The sequence below is a fragment of the Sminthopsis crassicaudata genome, chromosome 4, assembly GCF_048593235.1.
Source record: "Sminthopsis crassicaudata isolate SCR6 chromosome 4, ASM4859323v1, whole genome shotgun sequence".
In the NCBI taxonomy this organism is placed as follows: Eukaryota; Metazoa; Chordata; class Mammalia; order Dasyuromorphia; family Dasyuridae; genus Sminthopsis; species Sminthopsis crassicaudata.
The window spans coordinates 376,473,745-376,495,888 of record NC_133620.1 but is presented as its reverse complement, the minus strand read 5'-3'; the positions used below and the strand labels follow the sequence as shown (position 1 = coordinate 376,495,888).

The 22,144-nt window shown below is 34.1% G+C and overlaps 2 protein-coding genes across 11 annotated transcripts in view; one reads left to right on the top strand and one right to left on the bottom strand.

Moving 5' to 3' along the window:
* LOC141539447 (olfactory receptor 6N1) overlaps nt 1–22,144 on the top strand; it is a 248,797-nt gene that overhangs the window by 61,991 nt on the left and 164,662 nt on the right. For 7 of the 8 annotated variants that reach the window (XM_074262256.1, XM_074262262.1, XM_074262261.1 and 4 more), the window contains one exon: nt 4,652–4,732. In XM_074262256.1, the coding sequence (XP_074118357.1) occupies nt 4,652–4,732 (81 nt within the window). Of the gene's footprint in view, nt 1–2,629; nt 2,878–4,651; nt 4,733–22,144 lie in introns of those variants that run through there. The other variant, XR_012481300.1, reaches the window with a different exon arrangement.
* Nucleotides 1–22,144, bottom strand: part of LOC141539446 (interferon-inducible protein AIM2-like) — a 57,148-nt gene that overhangs the window by 15,750 nt on the left and 19,254 nt on the right. For all 3 annotated transcript variants that reach the window (XM_074262255.1, XM_074262252.1, XM_074262253.1), the window contains 2 exons: nt 9,903–10,177; nt 871–1,040 (listed from right to left, as the gene is read on the bottom strand). In XM_074262255.1, the coding sequence (XP_074118356.1) occupies nt 871–1,040; nt 9,903–10,177 (445 nt within the window). The remainder of the gene's footprint in view (nt 1–870; nt 1,041–9,902; nt 10,178–22,144) is intronic.

Here is a 22,144-nt window from a genome sequence, read left to right as displayed (position 1 = left end):
ACTAATGAATTGGTGGGGTTGTGAACTGATTAAGTAATTCTGAAGAACAGTTTGGAAATATGTCCAAAGGATTATAAAATTGTGCATATACATCCTTTGATCCAGCAGTGTCTTATACACTACAGTAGGTATGTATTCGAAAGAGATCATAAAAGAAGAAAACGGATTCATCTGTGCAAAAATGTTTGTAGTGGTTCTTTTTGTAGCAGGTAGAAATTGAGGGAATGCCCATCAATTGCAGAATGGATGAATCAGTTGTAATATATTATGTAAAGGAATACTATTGTTCTCTAAGAAATGATGAGTGGGCTTATTTCAGAAAAGCTTAGAAAGACTTAAATGAACTAATGCTGAGGGAAGTAAGAAGAACCAGGAGAGCATTATACACAATAATAGCAAGATTATGTGATGATCAGATATGATCTTCTCAACTATGAAGTCATCCAAGACAATTCCAACAAATTTGGGATAGAAAATGCCATCCACTTCCAGAGAAAAGAACTAGGGAGATGAAATGCTGATCAAAAGCATAGTATTTTTTTTGGTTTTTTTTAAATGTTTTTTTAAACCTTTGTTCTTATTTTTTCACAACATGATTAATATGGAAAAAATTTAATTAATGTATAATGTATAATCTATATCAGACTGGATGTTGTAAGAGAGAAGATAATGGAGGGGGAGGAGGGGAATTGGAACACAAAATCTCACAAAAGGAATGTTAAAAACTATCTTTACATGTAATTGGAAAAAATGCTATCAAGTAAAAAACAAGGAAAGAATCTAGTGTGGAAAGTGAAAGAAGAATCACAGCAGAGATGACTGTCTTGTCTATTGATTGAAGACTTCCTTATGGTCTGATATCCTACCTACCTTAGCAACTTGGTTCTTCTTTGTCTCACTGGTGGATTTCAGGTTATTTTTCTTGGTCAGTTGAGGTTTACCAATGTTATCGTTGCCATTAGAAGCTGGTTTTCTCATTTGGATCTGATTGTCTCTTGTCGCTGGTTTCTTCTCTTTTTTCTTATTGTATTTCTTCTCAACTGGTTTGAGGAAAATGATAGGTTAACTGAAAGGAATACTTCTTGGATGGGTGAAGAATTTTCAAAATCTCTTTCTTTCAAAGATATTTTTCTTGTATAGCGTTTTCGAGGTACAGAGTGGTCTATAACTACTATGCATTTGATTCTAATGACAATTTGATTCTATTAGACAAGAAAGACATTATTATTCCCATTTTACAGAGGAGAATACTGAGGCTAAATGAGACTAACTGACTTACTCAAGATCATATAGCAAAACTGAGTACCTGGTATTCTGATGTACTGGTTGAGTATTCTTTCTAGTACATTATTCTGTCATGTACATACAAAAATGTCATATATATATATACATATATATATATATATATATATATACATTTATATATTATATACAAATAATTCACATTGATAATGCTTTATGATGTGCAAAGCACTTTATATTGATAATCTCACTTAATCCTTACAAAAATCAATTGATATTGATGCCATTGCTCCCATACTCTTTGCTCTTACAGTGCCACTACTGGGCTTATACTCCAAAAAGATCATAAAAGAAGAAAAAGGATCCATATGTACAAAAATGTTTGTAGCAGTTCTTTTTGTGGTAGGGAATTATAAATCAAGTGGATCTCATCATTTAGGGAATGGCTGAATAAGCTGGGATACATGATGTAAAGAAATTTGATTGTGGTATAAGAAATGATGAGCAAGTTGATATTAGAAAAACCTGGAAAGAGTTATATGCACTGATGTTGAACGTTGGGCGCCAAAATGCTGGAACTCTGTCTTCCCAGAAATCAGCTGGAGTCAGGATCACTAAACGTCTTTATTCTTGATCTTTTAAGATCAAGGTCAGGGACTTAGGCCTAGCAACCTCACACACACCTTCCTCCCTCAAACGCCCAGAGAGACTGACTCAGCGTCTGTGTCTCAATTCCTCTTCCTCCTCCTACTCCTCCCACACACACCATTTCCCCCTCTTTGTCCCACCAATCAAGTCAGCACAGAACAGCTGGGGAGGGTCAACCTTAAAACAAGTTAATAGGGAACTGTCCAATTGGTAATTAGTCTCACATACTTCATTATCCAAGTGCATTGCTCAGTTCTAGCCCTTTGCACAGAATCGAGAGTATTGTGCAAAGTAACAATAAGATTATGTGATGATCATCTATAATAGACTTAGCTTTTCTCAGCAATGTGGTCATTCAAGACAATTCCAATAAATTTGGGATGGAAAATGTCATCCACATCCAGAAAATGAACAAGATCAGAGAGCTCATAAGCATAAAGATTTCAATTTGAACTCATCTTTCTGACTTTATGAAAACATTATCAATTATACAATTTAGTTCCACCACTGACCTTCAAATATAGACTCACTGCACAACATGACTCTATAGTAGATTTATGGTTTAGCCTTCAAAAATTCCTGCCTATGATTTTGATTGTCTGCCCCAAGTGTGCTGTAACTCAACTGCTTCCCATTCAAGAAAATGAAGTGAGCTCTTGAAATTCAATAATAATAGCTAGCTATTGTATAGACAGGTACTTTGCTAAGTAGTTTATAGATATTCTTACTTGATTTGCAGAACAACCCTGGAAGTTAACAGTTATAAAGACTGACTGCAAACACATTAACATCACAAGGACTTTGGTCTTCTATCCCAGGCTCAGTGATCTCTTCAGTACACCATCTCACTGCCAATCACAGTAGCAACCAGTCAAGGAGGTCATGTGAGATAAGCTTTGCCTATTGATAATCCTTTGGTTTACCTAATTCACTCTCTTCACTGACTTGTATCAGATGCATTAAAAAAAAGAAGCAACAGTTCTTGGTTCTGAAGCCTATACCTTTTTGATATCTTTCAAGGGAATGGTTTCCCTAGAAATATTTCAATTTTATATTTTGTCATATTTCATATAAATACAATTTTTAATGTTTGTTTAAAAAATTTTTGAGTTCCAAATTGTTTCCCTCCTTTCTTTTTCCTTCTCTTCTCATTGAGAAGAAAAGCAGTTTGATAAAGTTTATACACATTATAGCTGTCATGCTAAACATAGTTCTATGTTTCTCATGTTGTGGGAGAAAACAGACAAAAATCACAAGAAAACATATGCTTTAATCTACACTTATTCTCTATCAATTCTTTTGCTGGAGATAGATACTTTTAATGAGTAAGTCCTTCAGAATTGTATTGTATCACTATATTATTCAGAATAGCTATGTTAGTCATAATTGATCATCATTCAGTATTGGTATTACTTTATGTAATGTTCTCTTGGTTCTACTCATTTCATTTTGCATCAGTTCATGTAAATTTTTCAAGTTTTTTGAGAGCATTCTGTTATCTTTTATAGCATAATGACATTCTATAACAATTATATATAATAACTTTTTCAATCATTCTCCAATTGATGGACATCCATTCAATTTGCAATTCTTTACCACCACAAAAAGAGTTGTTATAAATATTTTTGTACATACAAGTTCTTTTCCCTTTTTTCCCCTCTCTCTTTGGAAAACAGATCTAACAGTGGTATTGCTGAGGCAAAGGGTATACATGATTTTGTAGCCCTTGGGGCATAGTTCCAGATTACTCTACAGAATGTTTGAATCAGTGTATCACTTCACCAACGGTGCATTAGTGTCTCAGTTTTCCCGCATCCTCTTCAATATTTGTATTTTTCCTTTTCTGTCATAGTAACCAATCTAATAGGTATGAATTTGTAGCTCAGTTCATTTAATTAGCATTTCTATAATGAATAGTGAGTTAGAACATTTTTATATGACTATAGAGATCTTAGATTATTTCATCAGAAAATTATCTGTTCTTATCTTCTTACTATTAATTGAGAAATGGCTCTTATTTCTATAAAGTTAAATGTTTCCTAGATATTTGAGAAATAAAGCTATCAGAGAAATGTTATCAGAGAAACTTTTCACAGTAATGATTACTTTGCATTTTTCTACATCTTATTTTTCACCTGTTTGTCCTCTCTCTTTTCTTTCACCCTAGTTCATTCTCAAAAGTGTTTTGCCTATGACTTCTACCTCCTCCAATCTTCCCTCCTTTCTGTCAGCACCTCCCCATACACTCACACCTTTTATTATTTTCTTTCTTTCCCTTCTACTTTTCCAACTAAGTGTGTATATTATTTTCTCTTGAGCCAATTTCAATGAGGGTTCATGTGCTCTTTTCTATCTCCCCCACTTCCTCTCCACTGTAAAAACCCTTGCTTCTCTTTTATGCCCTACATTTTTACCATATTCTACTCCTTTTCTCCTCCTACTCCATTCCTCTTTCCTATCTCTTAATTTTATTTTATTTTTAAGATAAACATTCTATCTTATTCAACTCACTCATTGTTTCTGGTTATGTATATGTCTTCTGAACTATCCTAATGATGAAAAATTTTTTAGGAGTTACAAGTATTATTTTCTCATTTTCATATATAAGAATATAAACAGTTTAACCTTATTGAATTACTTAACGATTTCTCTTTCTTGTTTACCACTCTTTGCTTCTCTTGAGTCTTGTATTGGGAAAAAAAAAAATTTCTATTCAGCACTGATCTTTTTTTTTTTTTTTTTTTTTTTTTTTTTTTTTTAGGAATGCTTGAGAATCATCTATTTCATTGAACATCCTCTTCCCCCTCTCTTCAGGCAATTAGATTATATTCAGTTGTACTGGGTAAGTGATTCTTGGTTGTAATCATTACTCATTTGCCATCTGGGATATTAAATTCTAAGCCCTCCAGTTATTTAATGTAGAAACTGCTAAATCTTGGTTATCCTATGGCTTCATGATATTTGAATTATTCTTATTGGCTGCTTGCAATAATTTCTCCTTGACCTGAAAGTTCTGGAATTTGGCCCTAATATTTCTGGGAGTTTTCTTTCAGGATATTATGGGCAGATCCCTTCCATTTCTGTAGCTTTACCCTCTAGTTCCAGAATATCAGAATATCAAGTTTTTCTTTGTAATTTTTTGAACTATAATGTCTAGGCTTTTTTTTTTTTTTTTAAATCATTGCTTTCAGGTAGTCTAATAATTCTTACTTTATCATTTCTGGGTCCATTTCCTAGGTCAATTATGTTTTCCAGTGAGATATTTTGCATTTTATTCTATTTTTTTCATTCTTTTGCTTTTGTTTTATGGTTTCTTGATATGTATCATAAAGTCATTAGATTCTACTTGCCCATTTCTAATTTTGAAGGAATTACTTTCCTTGGTGCTTTTGTCTCTCCTTTTCCATTTAGCCAATTTTGCTTTTCAAGGCTTTCTTTTCCTCATTGGATTTTTGTGCTTTGTAATTATTTGCCCTATTCTGTTTTTAAGGTGTTGTTTTTTTCAGTGTTTTTGTATCTTTTTTTTAACTGAACTTTCCATTATTTTTTCATGATTTTTTTGCATAACTTTCATTTCTCTTCCTAATCTTTTCTCTATCTTTCTTAATTGATTTTTAAAATTCTTTTTGAGCTCTTCTATGGCTTAAGACCATTTTACATTTTTCTTTTAGGTGTTGGATGTAGGAGTTTTAACCTTGTTGTTGTTTTTTGGGTTTTTTGTTTTTTTTTTTTTTTGAGTTTCTGATTTGATCTTTCCTGTCATCATAGTAACTTTCTATAGTTATGATCTTTTTCTTCTATTTGATTATTTTTCCACTCTGCTAAAGTGAGACTCTGCTTCCTCAGTGTAGGAGAAACTGTTTCAAGCTTATGTTTTTTTAATTTTGGGGGGGAGATTTTGTGCAGCTGTTTTTAGAGATAATACTGAGGATCTATACGTTTTAAATGTTCAGTTTTTCTAAGTTGTATGATCTAGGGAGAGATGTATTCACTATTCTACTGGCCTGTGCTCAGGTCTATCAGCAAAAAAAAAAAAAAAAAAAAAATGGATACTTTTTTCTGCTTTAGAATTCATGGGGCAGGGGTCCCAGCTTTCTTATGATCACAAGCTCTGGTATACTAATGCTCCTTCACTCCAGGACTGATATTCAGAATTTGATCCAGATCCAAGAATGGGCAATGCAAGTTGCTCCCTTTGATCTAGCAAAGGGATCCTGTGATTTCCTTCAAGCAGTTGTCTAATCCCCTTATCATCTGTTTGGAAATTGTCACTGTAGCAATTGATTTAGTCACCCATATGATCTACTACTAGTTTGTTAGGATGCAGTCTGCATGAACCATGTTCCACTCTCACCTGGGTGCAATAGATCTTTTTTGCTGACCTTCTAAGTAGTTTGGGATTAGAAACTTGTTTGACTCCATTTTTGTGAGTTCTGCCACCCCAGAATTTGTTTTGAGTCATTATTTAATGTTCTTTGATGAAATTTTTGGGGAAGCTCAGACAAGTCATTGTGTTTTCTTCATCAGTTTGTCTTTCCCTCCACTAGATGTGTTTTAGGAGAAAAAGAAGGAGATATAATCCTTAGATTCTAGATAAGAAGAATTATCTTCCTAGGTCAGAGCAGTGGTTCATTTAGTCCAGAATTTTTCTGTGACAGTATAAATAATGACATTTTGTAGTTTTACTCCATGATGCCAGTTAATTTTTCTTAAGCTATGTATAGCCAGATGGTGCTGTGGATGGAGTTCTGGACCTAGTCAGAAGGATCTGAATTCAGTTCCTGCCTCAGATATTTACTTACTATACAATTCTGGGAAAGTCTTCGTAACCTCAGTTTTCTTATCTGTAAAATAGTAATAATAGTAATAATCCATATCTTTCAGGGTTGTGAGGATCAATAACAATATATGTAAGGTGATTTACTAAAGCAACATATAAATGTTAATTATAATTATTTTATGAAAGAATACTGAATTTGGAGTCAGAGGGCTTCTATTCTTACCCTGACTCTGCTACTTATTACTATGGACTTTTGGGCAGGTCATGTTTTCTCTCTGGGTTTCTTTCTTTTTAAAATTGTTGTTATTGTTGTTTTCATCTGTAAAATAAGTAGATTGACTAGATGATTTCTAAGGCTGTTTTAACTCTTAATCCCATGGTACCAATCACCCATGTTTTCCTTAATGACTTAATAGGGATCAGTTATCCATTAATTACTTAAACCTATTCAAATGAGTCATAAGTTTTTTGACTTTTATAAAAGTGAAAATTCTTTTGATTTGTTATTTAGTGAATTATTTCAACTTTACTCTAGGATTTGGAGAACAAGTCTATAATTACCTTATCTACACCCTTCATTGTTTCCTAGTCTTTGATCATATCTTTCAAATTTCTTCAATTGAGATTGAGGAGCCCTGATTTATTTTAATCTATTTATATCAAGCATAAAGAGTCACTTGATCATTTCTATTATACCTAAGATAATTTATAGTGCTAAGAAAATGTGAAAAAACTTAATAAAGTATGGGTATTTAGGTGGTGCAAAAGATAAAACATCAGGCATGGAGTCAAAAAGACCTGAGTGCAAATCCAACATCAGATTTATTTGCTGTGTGACCCTAGGCAAGCTACTTTTGCTTCATTTTCTGTTTGCTTCATTTTCTCTTCTGTAAAGTGAACTAGAGAAGGAAATGACAAACCATTCTTAGCCAAATATCTTAGCCAAGGAAACCCCAAATGGGGCCACAAAGAGTCAGACACAGCTGAAAACAACTGAACAACAAAATGGACAGAAAATTGTATTGAATCTAGAGACCTCTATGACATTGACCAAGTAATCTTTATTTAATATTGAGAGAATTTGGCTCAATCTTTAAGGTCTCTCATAGAGATGATTTTGTCAACTCTATAAGAATCTCTAGTCTTTTGTGAGATTTGGTAACCAGAAAAATATTTAGTGTTGTGATAGCATGACCTTATTGAAACAGACTATCTGTTTAGTGATATCAAGGAAAATTCAGGGATTTAGATGCAAAGAAAGGGAACCATGAACTTCAATTTCCAGTGATAGAAATTCATTTTTAAAAATTTATGGTAGAGATGGGATAATAGTGACTGCATCAATATTGTAATCAATCAACATATTAAATGACCTGCCCAAGGTATACAGCTAGTCGGTATTAGAAGCTGGATTTGAACTTCTGATTCTAAATCCAGTGCTAATCACAATGGCAATTAATCAAGGTGGTCATGTGGGAGGAGGGTCATTGCTTAATTGACTACCCTTTAGATTTATCCATTTCCTGCTATATCTTGGATCAGATGCATTACACTTCTTGACTGTTGAAGTCTTTCCCCTCAGATTTTTTGCTACTTATAGTCTAAAGAATTTGTCTAGAATTTGCATTCATAGGCTAGTTTCTGGCAAGGATAATTTCCCACATTCATAGATAGAGATAACACTCCTAGAAGGGTCTGGTACATGGCTTAATGTGTTAATTTTGTAATCAGGAAGAGTTCAGTTCAAATCCTCCTCCCTATACTTCCTATCTGTCAGACTCTTAACCTGTTACTTTGTAAAGGGCTGAAACTCTGAATAGGTGCATTGGAATCAGATAACTGAGCACTTAATGCTAATTATCTATTGGATAATACTCAATTAGCATATGCTTGGAAAATGGCCCTTCTCACTATTCTGTGCTGGCTTGATCTTTTGGTGTATATCGATAATGGTAGGAGGGATTAGGGGGTGAAGTAAGACAAGCCAGAGTCACTTTGGAGGTAGAAGAGAAGGGAGGTTGTGGCGAGCTTGTGGCAGTCTTGTCCATCTCCTTCACTTCTCCCCCTAAAGACCAAGGACTTTTGCTTATCCTGACTCCAGCTGATTCTGGGGTATCCAGGGGGCTAGCCTGGACTTCACATTACTTAACTTTTCTCAGCCTCAATTTCTTCATCTATAAAATGGGGATAATAATAGCACCTAGTTCTCAGAGTTGTTGTAAGAGATGAGATCATATATGTAAAGTAGCAACTTGAAAGTGATTTATAAGTGCTAGTTATGATAATTCATTAAACATTATGTAGCCAAACATTATTTTAGATTATATATTACATTACCATAATTACACAATTATTATATAATATAACATAATATCCTATACATTATATAATATAATAGTATCTGTAATTATGTGCTATAAATTATTTAATGTAATCATACACAAAATATATGTATATATGTGATTATATAATATCTGATATAATGTACAATCATATTAATATCATTGTCATTATCATCATCATGGGACTAGAAGGAACTTAATGTGGGTTGTTTTTGAATTTGATGCATACTAGCACTATTTTGAGAGCTTCATGGAATTTGGGAAAGCTAGGATATCGTATTACTAGAGTAAAGAGTGCATTAATCTTTTATTTTATTCCTAAGTGACTCTGCCTAATCTTGCCAATTTTTTTTTTTTGCCTGCACACTGTTATTGAATGAGTCAAAGGACTTGAATTTGAATCTACCACTGCTGTTTACTTGTAGTGTCACTTTAAGCAAGTCATTTTCTACCTATAGTCCTGTGGAGGCCAGACTAAGTAACTTCTAATATTTAATTCAGATCCAGCGCTCCAGAATATTTGGATTTTTCCTAGGTTCTGAGAAAAGTGTGTCAGTCAGACTCTCAGGATGCTCCCATCTCCTGGACTTCTGTGTGTAGTTACTGCCATCTTGTGGCTATGTGTGAGATCTTGACCCTTCTAGTGATGAATTGGCAACTACTCAGGCTTCAGAAAAGGAGAATCATAGAATACTGGAATGGAAAGAAAATTTAAAGAGTCATCAAGCACTGGTCTTACATTTTATAGATGAGGGGGAAATAACTCGATCATGATTTTAGTAATACAAAGGGGAATCAGAAGCAGATCTTCTGACTTTAAGTCCAATATTCTTTCCACAGAACTATGCTGGCTCTTTGTTGGAAGAGCAGCAGTATTTAAAATGAATTACCTTGGGCTTTTTTTGCTTGAAGATTCTGAACAATTTCATTAAGATTCATTTTCTTAAATATGTCAATGATATGCTTCAGTGCAGAGGGAGCGCCAAACTTTGCTTTCATAGATTCAGCTATGTCAGTTCTATCGGCTTTTCCTTCCATCTTGGTGATCAAATCTCTATTCTTTAGGTGGTATTTACATGTTTTAAATTCTTCATTATCTAGCTCTGTCAATGTGTCTAGCAAAAGTTCCCCCAATTTACTCATCATCTCATCAGTTGAATTCAGTCTGTAAAAGATCACAAAACATACAGGGTCATATCATCAAACTTTCTTATTTCCATTTAAGCATCCCATAGGACTCCCTCTTTTACCCTCTCAGTTAAGGATGGCTCCCTCATAATTCATGAAAAAAGACAATTTGCAGAGTACTCTCTCCCTTTCTCTTCATATCACTAAAATATCTTCCATGAAATATTTTCTTTTAAGTCCCTGATAATGAGGTAACCCCTGTCCTTGACAAGACCAATCCCTCTACATGAAACCTTGATTAAATCCTCTCCTATAGTCTTTAGCAGATTGTTCTGCTGATCAATTTCCTCTCTCCCCCCTTTCTTTCTTTTTGCTCCCTTCCCCTTCCTTCTCCTTTCTGTCTCTCTCCAATTTGTCCCTCCCCACAAGCTTCTTTATAAGTGTTAACAAGCACAATTATGTCTCCTCCAAGCTTGAAAACTTATTTATTGTGAATGTCCTTTAAAGATCTGCTTGGAAACTTTTCACTCTATATTATTTCATTTGATGAATTCATCAGATCTCATGAGTTAAATTATCATCTCTATGAAGACAATGCCTGGGTTTAGCTATCCAGCTTCTTAGACATCTTGAACTATATATCTCTTAGGAATGTCAGATTCAACATGTCCAATAGAGAAATCTTTATCTTTATCCTAAATCCTTCCTTCACTCAAACTTTTTTATTATTAAGAGTATGCCATCTTCTTTATTACCAAAGTTTTCAACTTCAGTGTTATCCTTAATTGCTATATCTTACCCCATGTAAGTTGTTGGGCAGTTGTTCTTTTTTCCTTATTTATTTATTTTTAATACACTTTGCTTTATGAATCATGTTGGGAGAGAACAATTAGAACAAAAGGGAAATGCCATGGGAGAGAAAAAAATAGAAAACATAGCATGTTTTAGATTGATTTATAATCAATCTTGATAATTCTTTTTCTGGATGCAGAAGGAAATTTCTATCAAAGTCTGTTGGGATTTCTTTGGATCACTGAACCACTGAGAAGAACAAAGTCTTCCATAGTTGATTATCACATATTCTTGTTGTTATTGTGTACCATGTATTCCTTGTTCTGTTTGTTTCACTCAGCATCAGTTCATGTAAATCTTTCTAGGCCTTTCTAAAATCAGCTTGTTCATCTTTTTCATATAACAATAATATATCAGTATCTTCATATATTGCTCAACCATTCTCAAATTGATGGGCATCCACTCCTTTGTATATTAAGAAAGCATTCATCTCTCTCTTTATCTTGTATATAATCAATTATTTTATGTTATTTTTCTCATTAGAAAGTGGGAACTATTTGAGAGTAGGAATTATTTTTTTTAACTTTCTTTGTAGTGCCAACATTTAGCACAATGCCTGTAACACAGTAAGTACTTTATGAATGCTTGTTGATCAAAAAAAGAGAAACATACAGAAATGGAATATGGAAAGGGAAAATATGTATGAAATTATGGATTTCACTAATAATCAATTGAATGCAAAAGTCAAAAGATTAAGATATTGTGCGAAGTGAAAGCAGCACAAAAAAGAAAATAAAAATTCAACATCAATCAAAATTTTAAATATAGAGGCTTAAGAAGTAGAGAGAGAATCTCAATAAAAATGATACAGAGAATTTTGGGATGTCTATATGGTTGCGAGAATTCAAAAAACAAACAGACAAAAATGCAAGCTGGATTAAACAAAGACAGACCTGTTACTATAATGAATGACAATACAATGGAGATGTCTAAAACTCTAGATTCTGAGCAAAACTGAGGAAGAGGGGTTCATATTGGTTAAGATTTATACTTTTTGGCTTAAAAAGTAGTACACTAATTATTAGCAAATCATTTTGCTAGTTTCCTTTCAGAATTAAATTGATCAAATATTTCTTTTTAATTTATTTTACTTTAAACTTAATCACCAAACTATTTTCTATACATAGAAGAAAAAAAGATTCTTTATAAAACCACAAATCTCTGTTTCTTACTACTTGATTTTTTATTAAAACTTTTTATTTTCAAAACATATGCATGGATAATTTTTCAACACTGACCCTTGCAAAACCTTGTGTTCCAAATTTTCTCCTCCTTCCTCTCTTCCACGGATGGCAAGTAATCCACATGTTAAATATATATGTTAAATCCAAGGTAAGTATACATATTACATAATTATCTTGCTCCACAAGAAAAATCAGATCAAAAAGGGAAAAAATGAGAAAGAAAACAAAATGCAAGCAAATAACAAAAAGAGTGAAAATGCTATGTTGTAATCCACAGTCAGTTCCCACAGTCCTCTCTCTAGGTGTAGATGGCTGTCTTCATCACAAGATCATTGGAACTGGCCTCAATCATCTCACTGTTGAAAAGAGTCATGTCCATCACAATTGTTCATCATATAATCTTCTTGTTGTCATGTTTAATGACCACTTGGTTCTGCTCATTTCACTTAGCATCAATTCATCTAAGTCTCCCTAAGATTCTCTGAAATCATCATGCTGATTATTTTTTATAAAACAATAATATTCCATAAAACTCATAAACCTTAATTTTAGCCATTCTCCAATTGAAGGGCATCCATACAGTTTCCACTTTCTTACCACTATGAGAAGGGCTGTCACAAACATTTTTGCACATGTAAAATTTTCCTTCCTTTAAGATTTCTTTGGGATATAAGCCCAATAGAAACATTGCTGGGTCAAAGGATATGTAAAGTTTGATAGTGCTTCTTTGGCCACAAATTCCTTTCTTACAAATACAACCTGATTTTTAACAGAGTATACAATAAATACTGCACCTTACTTTCAGAACTGTGGTGTTTGCATTCCCTTCTAAACATTCTTTAATTGTCATCTGTGCAAAAAATGTTTCAGTGGTCCTCTTTTTTTCAGAGGGGGAAGATCCACAATTTCCTTCTTTCCCATAAAAACTAAGAGAAAGATACAGAAAAAACCTCTTATTTTTTAAAAAACATTTATATAGTTGCCATGTTCAAAAAAGGATGTCTCTTTGTTTCCAGAACTTCTTCATCAAGAGATTAGCAACATGCTTTATCATAAGTTTATAGAGACATAATAGGTCATATAATCATAATTTCTAAGTCTTGCAGAGTTTTCTTTATAATGTTGTTGTCCTTGTACAAATTGTCTTGGCTCTTTCTGTTCACTTAATTTTAGATCAGTTCATACTAGTCAGGATTCTCTGAAGAAATTATCATCTCTTTTGTAATGTCTTAAGGCACAATAACATTTCAATAATCCATATAGCACAATTTGTTCAAGTACTTTCAAATTGTCTAAGAAGCAAAAAATTATCCTTATATTTTAATTCTTCTTTTCCTTCCCTTTTATATCCTTCCCTTGGCACCAGTAAGTTTGTTTTTCTTTTTCTTTTATTATTATAGTTTTTTATTTACAAGACATATGTATGGGTAATTTTTTCAGCATTGACCTTAGAAAATCTTCTGTTCAAACTTTTCCCCTCCTTTCCCCCCACCCCCTCCCCTAAATAGTAGGTAGAACAATACATGTTAAATATGTTAAAGTATAAGTTAAATAAAATATATGTATACATGTCGAAACAGTTATTTTGCTATACAAAAAGAATCGGACTTTGAAATAATGTACAATTAGCCTTTGAAGGAAATAAAAAATGCAGGTAGACAAAAATAGAAGGATTGGAAATTCTATGTAATGGTTCATAGTCAACTCCCAGAGTTCTTTCCATGGGTGTAGCTGTTTCAGTTCAGTACTGCCCTATTGGAATTGATTTGGTTCATCTCATTGTTGAAGAGGGCCATGTTCATCAGAATTGATCATCATATAGTATTGTTGTTGAAGTATATAATGGTCTCCTGGTCCTGCTCATTTTACTCAGCATCAGTTCATGTAAGTTTCTCCAGGCCTTCCTGAAATCATCCTGCTGGTCATTTCTTACAGAATAATAATATTCCATAACATTCATATACCACAGCTAATTCAGGCATTCTTCAATTGATAGGCATCCATCAATTTCCAGTTTCTAACCACTTCAAAAAGGGCTGCCACAAATATTTTTGCACATAGAGGTCCCTTTCCCTTCTTTAAGGATCTTTGGGATATAAGCCCAGTAGAAACACTGCTGAATCAAAGTGTATGCAAGTTTTATAACTTTTTGTTCATAGTTCCAAATTGCTCTCCAGAATGATTGGATGCATTCACAATTCCACCAACAATGTATCAGTGTCCAGTTTTCCCACCTCTCCTCCAAAATTCATCATTTTCTTTCCCTGTCATCCTAGCCAATCTGAGAGGTGTGTAGTGGTATCTCAGAGTTGCCTTCATTTGCATTTCTCTGGTTGGTATAACACTAAATAAATAGATTAGTTTAGGTAATATTGTCATCTTTATTATATTCACTTGACCTATCCAAGAGCACTTAATATTTTTTCCAATTGGTTAGATCTGACTTTATTTGTGTGGAAAGTGTTTTGTAGTTTTGCTCATAGAGTTCCTCACTTTCCCTTGGCAGGTAGATTCCCAAATATTTTATACTATTGGCTGTTATTTTAAATGGAATTTCTCTTTGTATCTCTAATTGTTGGATTTTGTTAGATATATAAGAATGCTGATGATTTATGTGCATTTATTTTGTATCCTGTAATTTGCTAAAATTGTGGATTATTTCTAATAGCTTTTTAGTGGAATCTCTGGGGTTCTCTAAATATACCATCATATCATCTGCAAAGAGTGATAGTTTGGTTTCCTCATTATGTACTCTAATTCCTTTAATCTCTTCCTCAACTCTTATAGCCAAAGCTAGCATTTATAATACAATATTGAATAATAATGGTGATGGTGGGCAACCTTGTTTCACTCCTGATCTTATTGGGAATGGTTCCAGTTGATCCCCATTACATATGATGCTTCCTGATAGTTTTAAGGAAAAGTCCATTTATTTCTATACTCTCAAGTATTTTAATAGGAATGGCTGTTGGTTTTTATCAAATGCTTTTTCTGTTATCTATTGAGATGATCATAAAGTTTTTGTTAATTTGGTTATATCTTTTCTCAATTATGCTAATAGTTGTCCTAATATTGAACCAGCCCTGCATTCCTGATATAAATCCTACTTGATCATGGTGTATTATCCTGAGGATGATTTTCTATAATCTTTTTGCTAATATTTTACTTAAGATTTTTGCATCAATGTTCATTAGGGAGATTAGTTTATAATTTTCTTTCTCTGTTTTCAACCTACCTGGGATAGGTACCAGTACCATGTCTGTGTCATAAAAGGAATTTGGTAGGACTCTTTATTCCCTACTTTTTGAAATAGTTTATATAATATTGGAGTTATTTTTTCTTTAAATGTTTGGTAGAATTCACATCTGGTCCTGGGGATTTTTTTAAGGGAGTTGATTAATAGCTTGTTCTATTTCTTTTTCTAAAATGGAACTATTCAAGCAATTTACTTCCTCCTCTGTTAATCTGGGAAGCCTATGTTTTTGGAGGTAGTAATTCATTTCACTTAGGTTATCAAATTTATTGGCATATAGTTGGGCAAAGTAACTCCTAATTATTGTTCTAATTTCCTCTTCATTAGTGGTGAGTTCTCCCTTTTTATTTTTAAGGCTAACAATTTGATTATCCTCTTTCCTTTTTCTAATCAAAATTACCAAAGGTTTATCTATTTTGTTGGTTTTTCATAAAACCAACTCTTAATTTTATTTATTAATTCAATAGTTTTTTACTTTCAGTTTTGTTAATTTCTCTTTTTAATGGGGCAGCTAGGTGGTGCAGTGGATAGAACACCAGCCCTGAAGTCAGAAGGACCTGAGTTCAAATCTGGCCTCAGACACTTAACAATTCCTACCTATGTGACCCTGGGCAAGTCACTTAACTTCAATTGCCTCAGCAAAAAAAAAAAAAAAAATTTCCTTTTAATTTAGAATGTCAAGTTTAGTTTTTGATTGGGGCTTTTTAATTTGTTCTTTTTCTAGGTTTTTTTTTATTTATTTATTTATTTATTTTTTTTTTAAGTTGCAAGTCCAATCCATTGATCTTCTCTTTCTCTGTTTTATTCAAGTAAGCCTCTAGAGGTATAAAATTTCCCCTTATTGCCTCTTTGGCTGCATCCCACAAATTTTTGTATGTTTTCTCATTGTTGTCATTCTCTTGGTGAAATTATTAATTGTGTCAATGATTTGCTGTTTCACCCATTCATTATTTAGGATGAGATTATTTAGTTTCCAATGACTTTTTGGTGTATTTCCATCTAGCTTTTTGTTGAATGTAGTTTTTATTGCATCATGATCTGAAAATAATGCATTTACTATTTCTGCCTTTCTGCATTTAATTTTGAGGTCTTTATGTCCTAATATATGGTCAATTTTTGTATAGGTTCCATGAACTGCTGAGAAGAAAGTGCACTTCTTTCTGTCGCCATTCAGTTTTCTCCAAAGATCTATCATACCAACTTTTCTAATATTCTATTTACCTCTTTAACTTCTTTCTTATTTGTTTTGTGGTTTGATTTATCTAATTCTGAGAGTGCAAAGTTAAGATCTCCCACTATTATACTTTTGCTATCTATTTTTTCTTACAGATATCTTAACTTCTCCTTTAGGAATTTATATGCTATAACACTTGGTACATATGTGTTATTATTGATATTGCTTCATTATCTATGGTATCCTTTAGCAAGATATAGTTTCCTTCCTTATCTCTTTTAATTAGATCATTTTTTGCTTTTGCTTGATCTGAGATAAGGGTGGCTACCCCTGCTTTTTTGACTTCACCTGAAGTATAATAGATTCTGCTCCAGCCTTTTACCTTTATTCTGTATGTATCTCCCTGCTTTAAATGTGTTTCCTGTAAACAACATATTGTTGGATTCTGGCTTTTGATCCAGTTTGCTATCCACCTCCATTTTATGGGAGAATTCATCCCATTCACATTTACAGTAAAACTACTAATTCTGTATATCTTGCCATCTTATTTTCCCCAGATTATACTTTTCTTTCTTTTCCCCTTTACCTCCCTCCCCAGTATTAAACTTATGGGCACCATTTGCCTCACTTAGCTCTCCCTCTTTAGAATCCCTCCCACCCCCTTTAAGTCCCTCCACCTTACTTATATCTTTCCCTTATTCCCTTCTGTTTAGCCCACTCTTTTCCTTTTCCCTTTCCTCTCCCACTTTTTAATGAGGTGAGAGAAGTTTCTTTATAAACTAAATATGTCTAATATTTTCTCTTTGAGCCAAATCTGATGAGAGTAAGATTAACGCAATGTTCCTCCTCTCCCTTATTTCCCTCAGATATGATAGGTTTCCTTTGTCTTTTCATGAGATGTAATTTCCCTCTTTTCCCCTCTAATTTTCCCTTTTTCTGATACAATCCCATTTCCACTTCTAATTCATTTTTTAATATTATTGCAGTAAAAATCAAATTACACATTCACTCTTTATGTATGCCCATAACAGAAATAGAATTCTCAAGAGTTCTTTTTTATCTTTTAATGCTTCTCTTATGTCCCATATGTGGAAGTCAAATATTTTGTTTAGCTCTGTTTTTTCATTACGAATGAGTAGAATTCACCTGTTACTTAGAATACAATCTTCTTCCCTGTAAGAAAATGCTCAACTTAGCTGGATAGTTTATTTTTGTCTGCATTCCAAATTCTTTTGCCTTTTGGAATATCAGATTCCCTTTGATCTTTTAATGTGGAAGCTGTTAGATCCTGAGTGATCCTTATTGAGGCTCCTCGGAATATAAATTGTTTTTTTTTTTTCTGGCTGCTTATAATATTTTACCTTAGTCTGATAGTTCTGAAATTTAACCACAATATTTCTTGAAGTTTTTACTTTGGTGTCTCTTTCAGAAGGTGTTTGATGCATTCTTTCAAGGCCTATTTTACCTTCTGATTCTATTACACCTGGATACTTCTTTTTGATGATTTTCTAAAAAAGAGTGTGTAGGCTCTTTTTTACATCATGGTTTTCAGGGATCCCAATAATCCTTAGATTATCTCTCCTAGATCTATTTTCCAGGTGTGTTGTTTTTCCAAGTAGATATTTAACATTTTTTTCTATTTGTTTTGTTTTGTTTTTGCTTGATTGATTCTTGATGTCTCAATGAATCATTCATTTCCACTTGTTCAGTTCTGAATTTTAATGAGTTATTTTCTTCATTTACTTTTTTAAACTTCTTTTTGTATATGTCCATTTGAGTTTTTAAATGAATCATTTTGCTCTATGGAATTTTTTTCCATATCACTAACTTTTTTTAATGAGTTATTTTCTTTTTCCATTTCACAAATCCTACTTTCCTTGGAGTTTTTTATCTTTTCCAATTCACATTTCAGGAGCTTGTTTTCTTTTTCTGCTTCATCAAATCTTTCTTTTAAAAGAGTTATATTCCAGCAGCCAAGATGGCGGTGTGGAGGCAGACAGCTGCTTGAGCTCCTCGCTTTCTCTCAGAACTTACTTCATGTCAAGCCTTAGACTTAATGCTTGACCCAGAAAGAAACCCACAAATAATCACCAAGAGAAGACATCCTTGAAAGTCGCCAGAAAAGGTCTGTGTTTGCTCTGGGGAGGGTCAATCAGACTGGGCTCAGACTGAGGGCAGGCAGCCAGAGCAAGACAGGCAGCTCACACAGCTCAGACCAGAGGGGGAGGGGTACAATCTCTGCCGTTTCTGTGAAAAGGCTTTTACTCCAGTGTGGATACTCCGTCTTGGCATAAAGCCAGGAGCAGCGGAGAGGGTGTAAACACAAGAGGTGAAGATTAAAACCCCGGAAAGCTAGCGTCTCTCAGAACCTGGCTACCCCCAACCCCCACCTGGACTGACTCGGTGCGTTCTCAGAGTCTCAGAGCCCAGACTCAGTACAGTCATCTCTGTTCTGTTAGTGGCTCTCTGCTGCCCTACCCCCAGTCTGTAGAGGAAGTCCATTAATACCATCCAGCCCCATCCCCCGCAAAACAGACCAATTGTTTCTCTTGTCAATTTGTTTTCTTCAATTCCTACTCTGACAAAATGAACAAAAAATTCAAAAGGGCTCTAACCATTGACAGCTTTTGTATGGAGAAAGAGCAGACTTCAAACACTGAGGAGACTAAAAACAGACTGTCCCCAGAGGAATCCCCTAAGGGGGATATGAGCTGCCCCTCAATACAAAAGAATCTCATAGAAGAAATCAAAAAGGCTCTCACAAGAGAGCTGGAAGAGAAATGGGAAAAGGAAAGGGAATCTTGGCAAGAGAGCCTGGAGAAGTCATCCCATGCATTTAAAGACAGAGTGAATAAAGCAATCAAATCATTGAGAAACAAGATTAGTGAGCTGGAAAAGGTAAACAACTCCAAGGAAAACAGGATTAGTGAGCTGGAAAAAGAAAACAGCTCTCTAAAAAATAAAATGGATAAAATGGAAAAAAAAATCCATAGAAGATAAAAACTCAATTGGACAAATACAAAGAGATATAAAAAAAGTGAGTGAAGAAAATACATCATTGAAAATTAGACTCGAACAAGTAGAAATGAATGACTCAAGGGGAAACCAAGAGGTAGTCAAGCAAAACCAGAGAAATGAAACAATTGAAAAGAATGTCAAGTACCTTATTAGAAAGACAACAGACCTGGAAAACAGATCCAGGAGAGACAATTTGAGAATAATCGGACTCCCTGAAAAATGTGAGGAAAAAAAGAGCTTGGACACCATTTTCAAGGAAATTATCAAAGAGAACTGCCCAGACGTTCTGTAAACAGAGGGTAAAATAGGCATTGAAAAAAATTCATCGATCACCTACTGAAAGGGACACTAAAATCAAAACGCCAAGAATCAAAGTGGCCAAGTTCAAGAACCATCAGACAAAGGAAAAGATATTGGAAGCTACTAAAAAAAAGCAATTCACAGGATCTAGCAGCGTCCACATTAAAAGAACGAAGGGCCTGGAACATGATATTCCGAAAGGCTAAGGAACTTGGTATGCAGCTAAGAATAACTTACCCAGCAAGAATGAGCATCATTTTCCAGGGAAGAAGATGGACATTTAACAAAATAAATGAATTCCATCTAATGTTGATGAAAAAAACAGACCTACATAAAACGTTTGATCTTCAAATACAGAGCTCAAGAGATTTCTAAAAAGGTAAAAAGAAATCTTGAGAACTATACTTCTGCCAAAAAAATATGTAAAGAACATATGTATAATTTGTCTTAGAAACTAGAGGTGGAAAGGAAATTATATCATAAAAAAGTGTAAAGTGGTGGTACTACATCTCATGAAGAGGCAAAGGTAACCTATTATATCTGAGAGAAAGAAAGGGAGATGAACATAATGTTTATCAATAGACATATTCGATTTATGGTGAAACTTCTTCCACTTCATTGAAAAGTGAAAGGGAAGGAGTAAGCTAAGGGGAAGGAAATACAGAAATTTTGAGGAAAAGGGGTAAAATAAGGGGAGAAACTTTAAGGTGGGAGAGGGATCCTAAAAAGGGAGGGCTGTGAAAAGCAAGTGGTGTTCACAAGTTTAATACTGGGTAGGGGGGTAAGAGGGAAGGAAAGGGGAAAAGCATAAGCAGGGGGTTATCGGATGGCAAGCAATATAGAATTAGTCCTTCTAACCATAAATGTGAATGGGGCAAACTGCCTCATAAAGAGGAAGCAGTTAGCAGACTGGATTAAAAGTCAGAATCCTTGTCTATTTTCTTGCCTCTTATTTTCTTCTGTTTAGCCGTCTCTTTTCTTATCCTGTTCTCCCACAAAAGTATGTTTTGCTTTTGATTTCTGCTTCCCTTATTCTCCTTTCCCTTTTATCAAGCTTCAGAGTTTTTGTTTGCTTTGCTACTGTTTTCAGGGGTAGTTCTAGGGGTCTGCAAGTTTTGGGTACTTCTAAGCCTGTATCATCAAAGAATAAGTGTGGTTACTGCTGTCCTGATCTGTGCTTTAGTCTTCACCCAGGAAAAGCCCTTTTGCCCTATAGCCACAAGTGGTAAAAATCATCTTGGTCCTGGAACTTTGACTACGGCCTTTGCTTTTCTGTGGTTATAGACATTATTTCTCCTTTTTTCCTTTGAACTGTGACCTAGAACTAAATGTGGACAATTCAACAAGGTCTTGCATAAAAAAAGTTCCATAAAAAAGATCCTTTGTAGTTTCTTTCTTACCACTTTGTCTGCCCCCTTATGTCTGTGGACTGGGAATTCCTGAAAATGCTGTTGCCACAGTTGTAGCTACCTCTAAGGTTTGCTGTTTTTGTTAGTGCTGCATTTTTGCCAAGTCTGTGCTGCCCTTGTGTGTAAACCACTTCACATAGGTCTATTCTGCCAATCTTCTAAATTGTCTTGGACTGGAAAATTGTTTCACTTCAACATTTCTTGAGTTCTGTCATTCCAGAATTCAATTTCAGGCATTATCTTAAATTTGTTTGGAGGAGAATATTAAGGGAATTTACCTGAGTTGTTGCCTTTTCTCTTTTATCTTGTCCCTGCCCTTTTATGCACAATTTTATAAACTTTTGGGCACAATTTCAAATTGGATTCTGGAAAGTTGGTGAAGTAGATCAGAAAATTTTGGACTCTTCAAATTTCCTTCAAAAACAAAACATCATCTCAAAGTGAACATAGAACAGTAAAAACAAAAAAGTAAAGAAGTTGTCCTTCTAACACAACTTGAGAAGATCTCTGGAAAGATATGACCTCTGGGAGCTGGGCTTTGGCCCAAGTATACTATGAACAACTCCAAGACTGACTCCACTGAATCAACAAATAGCAAGTCCTGAGGGGCAGATAAGTGAAGAACAATCTAGATCTCAGGAGCTTTTACAGCTGAATAGGGAAATCTGTGCCTGGATGCCAGTCCTAGTGGTGCCGACAAGACATGATCCTGGCTTATGTCTTGGCCAAAGAGTTGCAAGCACAGTACCATAGGAAGCAGTACGGATAGAATGGCTGAGCTCTAGAATTATAGATGTTGATTAGGGTAGAAGAG